General features: G+C 34.8%; 1 protein-coding gene across 1 annotated transcript; it reads right to left on the bottom strand.

The window, feature by feature from the left end:
• Positions 1 to 288: 288 nt before the first annotated feature.
• LOC143251442 (adenosine receptor A2a-like) lies at positions 289 to 10,296 on the bottom strand. The gene is made up of 2 exons (XM_076502745.1): positions 9,994 to 10,296; positions 289 to 1,829 (listed from the first exon to the last, which is right to left on the bottom strand). The coding sequence occupies exon 2, from the start codon at positions 1,322 to 1,324 to the stop codon at positions 335 to 337; it is 990 nt and encodes a 329-aa protein (XP_076358860.1). The 5' UTR covers positions 1,325 to 1,829; positions 9,994 to 10,296; the 3' UTR covers positions 289 to 334.
• Positions 10,297 to 16,244: the final 5,948 nt, after the last annotated feature.

The raw sequence follows: 16,244 nt of genomic DNA on the forward strand, positions 1-16,244 counted from the left end.
TGAAAAGTTCATTAATTACAGGAAATTGAGAGTATCTTGAGTTTTAAGTTTGGGAAACTTTTCGTGTAATAATTTCTTTAAGTAATACTAACATAAAATAGTCTTATGTATTTATGATTTAACAGAAGAAAGATATTAGTAAAACCTGAATGTTGTTCGAGAAATAAATGAACTTAGTACACTTATTTTTAAAACTATTTTTATTATTTTAATTGGAACCGATATACAATGTCCAATCAAGCTAATAGTTAAATAGAATTCTTATGCTATTTTATTTTGATCCTTATGGACAAAAATTATTTTGCTAAACAGAGATGAGGTTTTCGTTTTTTTTTTATCTTACAGCCGACTCTTCGCCGCAAAGCAGTTTTTTAAAAGCATCCCTAATGTCCCTGTTTTTCCACCCGTATATAATAGGGTTAACTGCTGATTTGCCAAAATACAAGCAGACAAAACATCGCTTTAGAAAACCCAAAACCTCTTGGCAAGTGCCGTTCAGATAACGTATACTGATGACAATTAAATAAGGCAGAAACCCCAGTAAACAAGCACCGAGGACCATCGCCATAGTTCGTGTTGTACGCGCCTCCTTGCGGACACGACTGTTTATTTCTATAGTGGCCATAGCTCGTGACTGTTTCCAGGCCTCGCGAAAGATGATGCAATGTAGGACGGTAGTGATAGTTAGGGTTAGAAGAACGTGAAATGCTACAACTGTTAAAGCGTAGGTACTCGTGTGCAGGTAGTACAAATCGCACTCTCTGGTTGAGTCGAAGGTTTCTCCGATACCAATCAAGGGGAGCGAACTGATGACCCCCATGTACACCCATACGACGGCAATATAACCCGAGACACAGCGAGATTTCATGATGCGATGATACGACAACGGATGTAAAATGGCGACGTATCGATCGACAGCCACCCCCACAAGACATAGCATCGAACAACCCGAGGCGTAGATTGCGAACCAGTACCGAAAAAGACAACTGTATTTATTGCACACCAGCGGCAAATCAAAATAAAAGAGTACGTAGAAGGGCACGTTGAGTCCAACCAACAGATCAGCTGCAGCTAGGCTTACGACGAACATATTAGTAATTGTGCGTAACCAACGAAACCGATAAACCACAACTAAGATTAGTGAATTTCCCAAAACAGCAATCATGGCCACGCTTAGGTCGACGAAGACGATGACGGGCGTACTTACGTTAAACGTTATATGAAAACATTCGTTGACTGTTTCATTTTCTGTCCTTCCTTCGTCACTCAGCGACATTTCTTTTAAACTGTTATTAACAATAAGACCGAGACTTATTACACCCATTATTAAATCATATTAATTATGAACATTGACACGCTAGTAGCTCGCCCAATCAGAGGAAACGATATGTTCACAAGAATGTCTCTGTCCTGAATGTCTGTCCTCATATTGTCAATGAGTTACCCACACATGGCATTAACTTTGCGATGGTCTATGATATTCAACAGTAAGAAGTGCTTCAATAGAAGTTAACGTCTTAGATAAGTTCTTTGTTGTATTAGTTAACCATACACAACACTAGTGTGATGCCCAACAAGATAATAATAAAGTCTCCGTGACTGGTCGGTTAAGGAAGTGTTGTAGCCAAAGTTGACATTTTGAATTAAGTTCTTGCTATCGTCAATCTGTGGTGGTCTCCACTAGTGGCTTCCTTGTGTTCTTTTAGCAAGTTGTTTGATACTGAATAGAACACCCTCTTCAGGAGTCATCAACTGAAGATAGATGTAGCGTGACGTACATGTGGAATAAGGGATTGCTTTCCTTTGTCATCATTCGAACTTCTGGTGTCCTTTAATGAAAAGAATGGCACCAAATACAATTAATCTGATGTATCGTCTAGCTAAAAGATGTAGATGGCTTTCATGACATCCAAAATTTACGTAAAATACTGTTTTATACATAATTATATAATAACTTTTACCAGAAGGCTTATTAACAATTTACAGTAACAATTAATAATAAATTAACCTTAATAACGAGAAACAGGAAAAGCACAAAAAGCTTTTATAACCACTTGTCTTTGGTGATCAGTTGACTACCCTAACGGCACTTTCAGTCATTAATCTACGAACACTAAATGAGGTTAGGCCTGCTTAGCAAAAATACTAAGTAAGCACCGTAGCATACATATCATATGTAAAGTTTTATGTATAAATAAAGCCTTTCACAATTAACCAAAATGGTTAATGCTGTAATTTAGTGTGAGTAATGTTTTATGAGTTGGAGGATAAACCATAGCGATTTAAAGTAAGTAATTATTTATTAGTTGGAGGGTGTCATGGAGATTTAACGTAACTAATATTTCATTAGTTAGGGGGATAAGTCATAGGGATTTAACGTAACTAATATTTCATTAGTTAGGGGGATAAGTCATAGGGATTTAACGTAAGTAATGTTTTATGAAGTGGAGGATAATATTTCGGTCAATCACACTATTCGTTGGTAAAAAGTAGCCCAAGAGTTGGAATTGGATGGTGATGACTTGTTGCCTTCCCTTTAGTCTTACACTGCTAAATTAGGGACGGCTAGCGGAGATAGCCCTCTTGTAGTTTTGCGCGAAATTCAAAAACAAACAAACTTATGGGATATTTCCATGTCTATACATTACGGATATCGCAAACAGCACTTACAGTCCAAATTATTTCGTTCCTGTTTTCAAATTATTTTACACAGGAAACAAAAGTGTCCATGTGCAGTAAAAACGTCTGACAAATTACTGAGAAAAATAAAAGGTCAAAAATAATTTGCTATCTCTAAAGTCATTATGACGAGAATATGACTTATTTGTAGGATTCCAAATAATTCACCAAGAAACCAACTTATGGAATTCTTAAGCGATAAATTAACAGTTCAAGTTATTGGCTACGATATTTTATGCAGATATAAATAATAATACACCAAAAATATCGCTAACATTTCTGGTATAACAATTTACAAATGATAAAAAAGACAACATTTTCGTCTACTACCTATCTACCTATCACGTCAGTGGGGCTGGCTTCTAAATGGCTCGGACTATCTACAAGATTTCTCTAGCTTCCTTAACTGGTCTGTGGATATCCGCTTGTGATATTCTGATAAAAATCCACACACACACACACACACATATTTTCAGGTATGAATGATATAAATGAAAAATATATCATGCACGTACTTTATTTTTGCAACCCCAATGGATGATGATACACATCGATGAATAGACACGTTACATTTTTTAAAGCTAAACTATATACTTTATACAGGTATATCACAAAAGTAATCAAGAATTTTGGTTTTCATTCTTGTTGTCATTATTTTTTATATCAGGATTCTTACGTGGTATTAGAATTCATAATTTTCGATATTTTTGTAACATAGCACTATTCAGTATAACCTAACGGAATGTTAACACTATTCAGTAAAACCTAACGGAATGTTTTGTATTAGCATAAAGGAACTTAATATGTGTTTCTTGTAGAACGAGATAGTGGCCAAAGTAGTGGCAGTACGGATGTTTTATGTTACCTACTCTAAAACCCAGTTCTTATTGTCCTTTCACAGTATTTCATGTGACTAATTAATTAACGGTCATTAATCACATAAATGTCTTATGGACCGAAAATGAAAGGTTACGAGTCAAAGTATGAAGTAGGTGTAACTCAAGGAGCAGCTATTTATATCAACCTTATGGTTGTTATTGTAGTAGAAACGTTAACTTAGTTCATGTATTACTGCAATAGTGGTAGCCACTATTTTCATAACACGTTTGTGTGTCCTCCCACACTCTGTGTGTTTTGTGTTATATAAAACTTAATGAGGGATTTTGTTTTGATGTAGGTACGTGTGAAACCAGCTATGAATGTAATTAACATTAGATTAAGTTAAATATGATACATTATCGTGACAACAATAACGGTGGGCTGTAAACCCCCATGAACATGCCCCTTGTTCCAAATTATCACCCCATAAAGTTTGGCTGAGATTTGCTTAGCGACCTAGGAGTAGTTAGATAAAGGACAAACAGACACACATACAGGTTTTTGTGCTTTATATGTATAGATACTGATAATATGAGTACAGTTCGTAGTTCAATTCAGTAAGAGAAACATTATTATATTTATCAATGACTGGTTATTACATTTATCAATGACTGGTTATTACATTTTCAAAGCTTCGAAAGGTAAAGCTACCGTCACCAGTTTAGTCTACTTTCCTGGTTAGCTCTCCAATATTATGTATGTATAGTTTGAAAACTTCAAACAAGAAAAAAAGAGAAAGAGAGAAAATTGTATACTCAAATCACCAACTGACGGCCATAAAAATAAATTCATCAATGTGAGAAAGAAATATTTTAAAGTTGATTGTCAACATACCAATAAGAGAGATTAATTAAAATGAGTTTTTAAAGTTGATTCTGCCTTGCAGCAAACAGCTGTTATTATTCTCATGTTTGTTATATTTCCCGATACGTTTTATCTCAATATATGCATATAATTTCAAATTTTATGCCATTTTTTATTCTCCTAAATTTTTTTTTTTGGAATATCGCACAAAGCTACTCGAGGGCTATCTGTGCTAGCCGTCCCTAATTTTGCAGTGTAAGACTAGAGGAAGGCAGCTAGTCATCCACCCACCACCAACTCTTGGGCTACTCCTATACTAACGAATAGTGGGATTGACTGTAACATTATAACGCCTCCACGGCTGGGAGAGCGAACATGTTTTGGCGCGACTCGGGCGTGAACCCGCGACCCTCAGATTACGAAGCGCACGCCTTAACGCGCTAGGTCATGCCAGGCCCTTCTCCTAAAAAATATATATATATATATATCAAATTGTTGTACTTTAGTTGAAACGTAGAGTACCTATACCTCACTTTGTTTTCTTCTTAATAGTTTTATTTAATGTATCCACACCATGAATCAAAATAAAATTACTACATTTTTATTCAAGTGTAAACATCTGGAGAGTAAGTCTATTACGCTTGTTTAGTGTTAGTTTGTTTATACTTATAGCTATACAATAGGCTATAGTACTCTCCCTACCAAGGGTACCGAAACACGATTTCTAGCGATGTAAGTTTGCAGACATGCCGCTGTGCCACGGGGGGGAAGCTTGCTGAGTGACTAGTTATAATAGATAAAATAGAGTAACTCTACTCCTCATATTCTTTTAAGTGTATAAAATATAATGTTGTACTTTGTACGCACAAAGATTCGAGACAAACATTAAACTATCAGTTGTAACTGCTACTCATTTAGAATGCTTTCCTTCCCCATACAAACCGTCCTCTGTTGTGCAACTATAATGCCACCCATCCCTTACCAATACGCCCTGTGGCGCTATTTCGCAGAACTGCGATGTTACTCGTCCCATGGCAATACATATTTTAATTCCACTTTGTGGAACTGTCATGTTGTTTCTCCACACATCAGCGTGTGAGTCCAGCGTCTGAGTATTGCCATGACTGATAGCGAGTTCTTTCTTAGTTTGCCTGAAAGGTTTCTCCCGTGATGGATGTTTTTGTATATTAAATGTGTGAAGTCCATAGTCAAAATGTCGTATGACAGCGATTACAACAACTAGTGCTATATTACTTATAATAAACTGTGTTATTTGTTTAAATCTTCTGCTGTTTCACAATTCTGCACAAAACTATACAAGATGTGTCTGCACATGTAACTATGAATAAATATGAAGTGATAGACCAGAGGAAAGACAAATAGTCAATAGCGCCTATCAATTACCCTTAGGCTTCTGATCAGTAAGTGCAAGTTGACTGTCGTTTATAACGTCCATGGTTGCAAAAGGTGGGCGAGTCGTTTGTGACAACTTGTCACGAACAACGAATTCTTCTCTTCATGCTAACTTTTAAATCACACCAATTTGTTTTTACAAGTGACAATTTACGTCAACAGTAATAGCCTAGGAAGTTAAACACAAGATAAAGTTAACACAATATAGTGAAAAAGGTTAATATAAGACACTCTAATGACTGTCGAATATCTTAAATATAATGAAAAGAGGTTTAATATCCATATTTGAAAATGATTTATTCTCTAAGTTTCTCGTCTATTAAGTTCGTGTATATAAAATAGTTATTTATTTAGTAAGCCTGATGTAACTGTTAATGCTGCATAATCTCAGTGGCACTAGATCAACAAAAATAGAAACATACTCGTAAAAAAATTCACATCGACACTATACTATATCTATATATACAGGAAATCAGATTTCAACAAACACTCCAATCTATACACCACACTAATATATTCATACACACAGAGGAATCAGACTTCAACAAACAGTCAAAATTAAACCTATACACCACAGTAAAATATTCATATTCAGAGAAATAAGACTTCAACAAACAGTCCAATCAAACCTTACACTGCAGTAAAATATTCATACACACAGAGGAATCAGACTTCAACAAACTGGCCAGTCAAATCTGTACATCACAGTAAAATATTCATACATACAGAAGAATTAGACTTCAACAAACAAACCTGCACGCCAAAGTAAAATATTCATACATATAGAGGAATCAGACTTCAACAAATAGTCTAATCAAACCTATATACCATAGTAAAATATTCATACACACAGAGGAATGAGACTTCAACAAGTTGGTCAGTCAAACCTGTACACCACAGTAAAATATTCATACATACAGAGGAATCAGACTTCAGCAAACAAACTTGTACAACACAGTAAAATATTCATATACACAGAGGAATCAGACTTCAACAAACTGGCCAGTTTGTCCTGTATATCACAGTAAATATTCATACATACAGAAGAATCAGACTTCAACAAACAATCCAATGAAGCCAGAAAATATGGACAATCAAACCTAAACATGTTATAATATGAAACCTAATCACACCAGACAATTAAAATCTTAGCGTACCTTAATATCAAATCTAGTTACTCTATAATATGAATTCTAAGTACACTATAACATCAAAGTAGTTACACTAATATTATACCTAAATACACCAAATAATCAAATTCAAACACACCATAATATCAAATCTAGTTACGCTGTAAGATCAAACTTACTGACACCATACAACCAAACCTAAACACATCGTAATATCAAATATAGTTACAGTGTAACATTAAATTTAAAGGCATCAGACAATCAAACCTAAACACACCGCAAAATCAAATATACAAACAAAATATTCTCAAACCTAAATATGCAGGACTGTTATATCTGGGCATGCTCAGTGCTGAATATAAAACATAAACATACTATGAAACCTAAGCACCACAATATCAAATACAAGCACAACGTATAATAAAACCGAGCCACTCTAGACTATGAAAGCAAACAACAAAATAATATCAAAAATAAAAATTAAAAACAAGGACTTTTCAAAGTAAAGATGCACTTCACAGTCGTTTAAACCAAAAAAGAATGAACCAAACTTACACTCCACCAGTTAATCCACACAACAAACGAACAAAGTGCTAAACTTACAACAACCCAAAAGACAAATCCACACAACACATAAAACGAACGAAGTATCAAACTTACACTACTCCAGTAAACCCACACAACAAACGAAGAAAGTGCTAAACTTACACTCAATCAATAAATTCGCAAAACACCAAAACGAACAAAGCACCAAACTTACGCTCCACCAGTAAATCCACGAAAACACATAAAACGAACAAAGCACCAAACTTACACTCCACCAGTAAATACACACAACAAACGAACAAAGTGCCAAACTCACACTCAGTCAATAAATTCGCACAACACAAAAGACGAACTTTTAAATCCTTAGTCGATAACACTATGTAACAAAGATTTTACTTTTTCATGTTCCTGGGGAGAAAGTGTTATTTCCCAACTGCTTATGTCTAAAGTAAATGGAAAAGACCTATTTTTCTCTTCAAACTTTGCTTTTGTGGCCTGGGAGCGTATAAGGAAAGCATGATGGGAGACTATACTTGGGGGCTAATACGTAAAGTAATTTACATTACAGTCGTAAATATCGAAAAACTAGTCATTTCTAAACATTTTTGTATAACTTTAGTATAAATACATGTAAATCTTGATTCATGTGTTGTTTTTATTCAGACCTTATGTAAATGAAAATGTGCAAATTTGCTCGTTTTTACATAGAAGACAGATTAATTTCTAAATTTCATTATCCAGGTCACAAAAGCAAAGCTTGAAGGGAATAATGGCCATTTTCTGTACTTTTACAACGTAAGTAATTAAAAAATAACACATAATATCCAGGAACAAAATTTGTGTTACATCGTGTAATAGTCAAGAACATAATACTATAAACACGTTAAATGAAGGTGCGAACCTCCACAGAATGTCTGAAATAAACCTCGGAGAAGTACATACAACAGCGTATAGTAAAAGATACCTTTTAGATTTAAATTTCTCATGATTAATTAGATAATTAAAAGGCAAACAAAAATTACTCGCGTAGCGGGATCGAATAGTAAGTAAACGGAAACTAGCTCGTCAGTCGTTATTTTAGGCTGAGTCAAGTCGGCTGAAAAGATTGTCGAATTAGATAGATATAAGGTAAAGATCAATATGTGACTTACTTGAGATAATTAGCAAAGCTAACGAACACCTGATTTGCAAGAAAAATAGAAGCCGATGTTATTTATGTTAAATGTCTCTTTGTTTTAATGTTCTAAGCTTTTTTAAAGTGCTTGGCAATCTCCAATTTCCTTGAGCTAATAATCAGAGTTGTTAACAAGTACTCTATTATTAAAGCTTATGTTTCTTGTTTGTTTCAGTTGAGTCTTACTATATATGTTCTATAATAAAAGAAATGAAGCAAGCAGTTGGTTCTCCTTAGTAAAGAATATTGATCGATACTAAACACATGAACATTTTCTTTTTTATTGAGGTTAAAGATACAGCAAACATTCTAATGATGAATTATGAATTATCTTCGCTAGATAAATCATAGAAAAATAAAAAACTCACATAAAAATGAAAATGTAATTGGAACAGAAAAAACATCTAACAGAAAGGGAAAAGCGTCGTATAGAAATGGAGAAAGTCACATAGGAAGAAGAGCCGAATAGAAAGGGGAAAAGCCACGTAAGTATAAGCGATTATTTTTAATGACAGTGTAGAAACAGTAGACATACGTTTATACACTGTACGATATAGTAATGGTTTAATGACATTAGACATAACACGTTTATACACTGTACGATATAGTAATGGTTTAATGACATTAGACATAACACGTTTATACACAGTATGATATAGTAATGGTTTAATGACATTAGACATAACACGTTTATACACAGTATGATATAGTAATGGTTTAAATGACATTAGACATAACACGTTTATACACAGTATGATATAGTAATGGTTTAAATGACATTAGACATAACACGTTTATACACAGTATGATATAGTAATGGTTTAAATGACATTAGACATAACACGTTTATACACAGTATGATATAGTAATGGTTTAAATGACATTAGACATAACACGTTTATACACAGTATGATATAGTAATGGTTTAAATGACATTAGACATAACACGTTTATACACAGTATGATATAGTAATGGTTTAATGACCATGTAGAGACAGCATAAACGATGTGTTCAAGTGACTGTTTTAAACAACTAGTTTATTTAAAGAAATGAGTTACACGTAATTAATGAAGCAAGTATCTCGTACCTTCACCGTCACTTGGTATTTATTGATAGAAAGGTCAGTGACCTCAAGAAGAAGAAAGGGAAACTGTCAAGAAGCATTTTAAAGAATTTCCCATAATGCGTTATATAAACAGTATTTCTCCGTGCCTTCTACTCTTACCCTGATATAAAGTGTAGTATACGATATTTTAAAACCACAACATACTTATAAGTTGTCACCGATCATTCAACACCTTTGTCGTCGTTTTTTTTTTCTTGTTCAGTATGAAAACTTTATAAACTAGATTGTTTTGGGAACTTACATGAGAGTTGGAGTATTTTTTAGTTGTGATCCAAAAAGTCCTAAACATCGTCTCCGAAACTAGTGAGAAGGGAAGAGCAGCCGTTACGAAACTTTTCAATTCTTATTCAATGTGTGTTTACTGCACTGGATTTTCCTGTGACGGTAGAGATGTAAACACGAAACGAACATCAGGCAGAACACTTCGTAAAACGGCGGGTACAGGTGGGGGTTTTCTATCAACTGAGAGATGGCTGTCCACTCTGGCTGTAACTCTACTGTAAACGCCAACAGCGTGAGCTCACGCTCATGTGCAGACTTTAGCTCTCTCTGTATTTTTGTACTTCACGTTTTTCGTCAGTGAGAATCCAGTGCACCAAGTAATCTGATATTACAAATATAGTGAGAAAGAGATTGTGACTTGTCAAACATTTCTAGACCTTTCAGCATACATAACATATTTATACTTAAACAAGTCCACATAACCTGTTTACATAAACAAGTCTGTGTAACTTACTTATATATAAACAACCTTGTATACACACCTAGGATAACCCGTTCGTTTGATAAGTGGTGTAAGTATACATGGCATTTAATGTCACGTCCACTCTCAAGCTCTTTACGATTTCAAAGCAACTCTGAAGGTGGAAAGATACTAAGTCAGCTTGCAAAATGAAGCGTGTGGAAGAAGTACCTTTAGCTGGACAAGTTTTCTTTTTTCCACGTGACATGAATTATAACAATGTAATGGCCAATACAGTGAAATAATATCAAAGAGTGAAAGTCTGTATGCTGAAGTTAAGTAAAGACTAAGTGTGAAGCAGTTACATAATGTCAATGAGTGAAAGCCAGTGTGGTGAAGTTAAACAACACGAAGTGTGAACCTATATTGAAACAGCAAATGTGGTTAAAGAACACTACAATCGTATTACATTTTTAATCAGGATCATATGAGACAATTACAGATAATGTTACATAATTGCGTAATGTGGAGTTTACCTTAGGGGGCACTCTTCACTTTAAAACTCTTCAAAGGTGACCAAGTTTTACGTCCACACCTTTTATTTTTACAGAAAAGCTATCATAATAATTTACAGTTTATGACCTACAGCCTTTAGTTTTAACTTTACTTCTCCCAAACCTGCATCGTTCTAACCATTCCAAGTACGTTAAGTATTTCTCTGGTTGGTTTAACACCACCGACTGAACACCCCCAAACAGTGAAGATGTTCTCACTCCCACACTAATAGTATTTTTTCAAATGCGTCGTAATAAAAGAGAGTATATTTAACCAATCACTACTGCTATTCAAGCTCTGTATTTTAAAGTAACTGTTGAAAGTAAACATTTTTATAAAGACATGGAAGTAAAATGGAGTTTATTTTAATCGTATAAGGTAGGTATATCGTGCTATTAGGACAGAATATATTCGATTTTCAGTAAAACGTGGTTAAATGTTAGTATGACTTGCAAGGTGAGATTGGTAGTTTTAACTGGATAAGGTCTCTATATCATGTTGATGAGGAGATGGACAAGTTTATACAAAACGTTACAAAAGTCTGTCTAATCTAACTGAAGAAATGTTGAGAAACATTTAGGCTTTGGGTAATAAACTTAAAAACATAAGTTTACGGGTTGTCTGGTTCTGTTTGTATGCCAACATCAACGGAAATAACACGGTAACTTTAGGTTCCACATTCCTGGTTAATCTTTCTTCACCATTATGTTTTTAAGTCTTGGTTTATAACTTCCACGTTTTTAGTCTTTGAAAATGAAATACGTAGATAGCAGTTCTGTATAACTATACCTTTAAAGAAGCAGTTAAACTCATGTACTGTTCCTACGGTTAGCCAACTCGTAGTTATCGGGCACAGTGATAAGTGATTTCTAAATATCTACATCCTGGCCCCCTCTAGTGGCACAACGGAAAGTCTGAAGACTTATAATGCTAAAAACCGAATTTCGATACCACTGGTGGACATAGTACACTGTTTAGGTTTGTGCTCAAGTACAAAAGTAAAAACGAAATTAAATATCCTGAACATCATTGAGATGCATATGGTTAGGTTACAAAAACAAAATCTTGTTTCTCGTAACACACCTGTTACATTTCTGGGAAGATATTTAAGTTCATTTTCATCAGTTGTTTCCGTTGAAGACAGTTTAAAACTCGCTGTAACATATAAAATAAATTATCGTAATAAAAGAAACTCCCAGGAAGAAAATAAAATGTTTTAAGGCGAAAAAAATATTTTGAGATGTTTTAGAGTAAGGAGTAACTCTTTTTCAATTAATAAGAAACTGTCTTTGCCCACCACGTATATTAAAACTTAATTATATAAAAGTAAAATGTGCAGATATATTTCTGTGCCACTAGGGGGCTAAGAAGCTTCAAGGTCATACTTCAAAGGAATTGGTTGTTTTAATTTGGGGCAAATCTTTATCGAGAGTTATCTGCACTAGCCGTTCCTAATTTAGCAGTGTAAGACTAGAGGGAAGGCAGCTAGTCATCACCACCCACCGCCAACTCTTGGGCTACTATTTAACCAACGAATAGTGGGATTGGCCGTAACTTTTTAATGCCCCCACGGCTGAAAGAGCGGACATATTTGGTGTGACGGGGATTCGAACCCGCGACCTTCGGAGGCTGTCCTGCGCCAAGCTATTTGAAGATAAACTAGTTTAATTCCAGAAAACAAAATTATACATTTACGGTCGTAGAAAAAAATACTTGTAGTGAAACTGTTAAGTTTTTACGTTATTTATACGGGTTTCAATTTCCGTCATACCCAACATGTTCGCCTTTTCAGCCGTGAAGGCGTTATAATGTTTCGGTCAATTCCACTATTCGTTGGTAAAAGAGTAGCCAAAGAGTCTTACACTGCTATATTAGGGACGATTAGTGCAGATAGCCCTCGTTTATTTATAAAACTTTATTTATAAATCATAAATTGAAAATTTATTTATCTCAAGTTCGTTTAAAGTAAACGGCCGTAACTTAACTTTGTTAGGGATACTGCCCAGAATTAACTGTGGGGATGAAGTTATAAGTAGGTCACTAGGACTAAATATTAGGCTTAGACTAGTATGTAAAGATGTGCAGATTGGCTAGTTGGATTTGTGGGATCAGTTCAATGTAAGAAGGAAAGTTTTGGAGTGGATGGATTACATTTGAATCAGGTAGGGCTGGTTTGTTTGCTAAGACTATTAACTGAGCTTTAAAGGAAGTTTTAAACTAGGACCAGAGAGTTATGAGAACCAGGAAAAACTAAATGCAAAAAGAATAAGAAACAAGGAAAAGTTTAACATAGGAAATTAGTATAAAAATAGTTATAAAAATAGGCTTAATTGTTATTATAGTAATGATAGAAGTATAAAAAATAAAATAGATGACTTTAGAGCATTGGTAGAAATGAAGGATTTTGGTATAATAGGATAAACTGAAACATGGTTAAACTTAGATTATTTTTATGAGAGACGTTTTTTTGAAATACATGGTTACAGGTTATTTATAGCGATAGAGTGTTAAGAAGAGGGGAGAAATGGCTTTATATGTAAAGTATGAGTTACATACTGTTGAACTTAAGGATATTAAAGATAAGAGCAAGAAGATTGAATCCATTTGTGTTTCTATTAGTACATATGAAGGAAAAATGTTTTTAGTGGGAATTTGGTATAGACTACCAGCTGATAGTGATGAAATTAGTGAGAAACTTGACAGTGATATTAAGATATCAGTTGTTAATGAAATCATAATTATGGGTAATTTTAACTTCAGACATGAGGGAGGAAGGTTTCTGAAAACTTTTCAAGATGGATTTCTTAACAATTGGTCAAGGAACCTACTGTAAATAATGCTAGCTTAGATTTATTGTTAAATTCTAATTTAGAAATGGTTCAGAGGGTGTAAACTAGGTACAAGTGATCATTGCTGTATTATGTTTGATATTTAGCTGCATTTGGAAATTGGAAATAATGATATTTTTATTCCAAATTTTAAAGTAGCAAATTTCGAAGGGACGTGACAAGAATTATCTGTTCTGAATTGAACAGGTGAATTATTTTCAGATACGTAGCCAGGGTTTTCAGCAACCGGGGATAAAGCTAGTTTTCGCGCCCCCTCGTGACAAAATATAAGCCATAAGGGGATCCGTCATGCTTTCCCGGAAATTTGTGAGTTTGAGAACATGAAAACCTGTATTTCGTGGTGTATTTTTAGGGTATGAAGGAGATGAAAAAAAAAAGTGAAATAATTGAGGTAACAATGGTACTTTTAAGATATAATTGAATAACAGAGAAAAACAGAATGAGAAACAAGAATATATATAAAAAAATTAATGCAGAATTATTTTATACTAAAATAATAGTGAAACATAACATTGCGAAAACTTAAAACATTACTTTCAGCAAAGCCAAGCTTAACAATCTCTCCTGTCCCATGGATGATATAGTAACCTAAAGACGTTTCACAATTGGCAATAGATGTTGCAACAGATATAAGAGCTTCCCATAAAAATGCATCTCTATTTCAAGAAGTTGTGGACATCAGTTTCTTTATTTCTAAAAGAAAGCCAAAACTAGAGTCCAGTTTCTTCAAGCTGATGAATCTGTCTCCCATTTCTGTGTGTATTTTGTCAATCATACTTTTCATCAGTCATAGCATTTCATTTTCTGCTGTGAATCCTACATCCTCTGCTGTTTCTCCGGGCATTTTTTCCTTCTTCCTTTGCCGTCTCTCAATTTGGACTACATAAAAACTCCACAGTTCCTTTGCTTCTTTAAGATAATTCTTGCATATGGCATCACTGTTTTCTAGGAAATACTCTTGTTAAGCCTGAATATCTTGAGCAGCATTATAGAAATTCATGGTGTGGTCCTGAAGCCTTTTCTGAACCCGGTCAATCTTGGCAAGTAGAGTATTCCAGAACCGAAGAAGAACCAAAAACTCAAATGTTGGAATGTAACAACTGAACTGCATCACTTCTTGTATCTGAATTTTCCTCCTGATCATCCGCAATATTTTCCAGTAGTTCAACCAATTGTTCTAGTTGGTCATGTATCGGTTTAACAGCTTCTACTCTGGCACTCCAACGAGTTTCTGACTCTGAACTCACTGATGCACCAAGAGCAGTTTTCAGTCTCTCCCATCAAAGAGTTGACCGCGAAAAATAAACGTAGATAGCTTGCACTGATGAAAAGGCACGAAAAGTTCGGACTGGTATCTGCTATTCGCAATCCAGTCCAATGTTAGATTTTCTTGGCTTCACTTAGATACTTCAGTCAGATTTCCTTGGCGTCGTTTCCAGCTTTACCAGACTTGCGGGGGTCTGGTAAAGTCATTAAAAATCCCATTTCAATTATCTGTTATAGCCGTTCCGTTACTCCCGAAGGACAGGGCACTGAGGCCATGGTAGCATTCCGTAAACTGGATCAAGTAATAGAAAATTTACCGGCATTGTTCTTTGAAGTATCTGTGTAATGTGCGTTCTGATGAGTGATTTACAGCATATAATGTTACACTTCACAATGTTACATAACAACGTTGATTATTCGCTATAAAGTGACTGCATTTTAACGTTTTCATAACGTTTAGACAACTTAATAGAAAAATGTGACCAATTACGACGTTGTGGCAACGTTACATAGCACCGTCAATTATTCGTCAGGAAGTGACGTTGCAAACGTTTAGACAGCGTTATGGTATAACGTGACCAAATCACAACTAAGTTGTGGCAACACATGACGTTGCAACTCCCATATATGGGACACTGGGCATTAATTGGTTAAGAGGGGAAAACATTTCATTCTGAAATTTATTCCTAATTATGTAACATCAATTTGGCACCCCCCCATGCTGCGCCAGGGGATGGATGTACCCCCCTTTCCCGTCCCAACTACCCCAGACACTGATCAGTTGTGGAAAATGTTTAAAGATATTTTTTTAAATATTCAAGATAAACATATTCCTTATAGAAACAAAATGGGATCTAGAAGTAAAAAACCAGGTTGGTTCACAAAGGGAATAAGAGATAGAATCAAAGAAAAGTACCACACACTTAAGAAATTTAAATTGACTGGTATTGTAGAAGATTATAGAAAATCAAGAAAGTTGGTCAAAGAAGAAATTATGATATCCAAAAAGATGTGTGTTTGTGTTTTTTTTGTGTTTTTTATTATAGCAAAGCCACATCGAGCTATCTGCTCAGCCCACCGAGGGGAATCGAACCCCTGATTTTAGCGTTGTAAATCCGGAGACATACCGCTGTACTAGCG

This window comes from Tachypleus tridentatus, chromosome 6 (genome assembly GCF_004210375.1).
Source record: "Tachypleus tridentatus isolate NWPU-2018 chromosome 6, ASM421037v1, whole genome shotgun sequence".
NCBI classification, from domain to species: domain Eukaryota; kingdom Metazoa; phylum Arthropoda; class Merostomata; order Xiphosura; family Limulidae; genus Tachypleus; species Tachypleus tridentatus.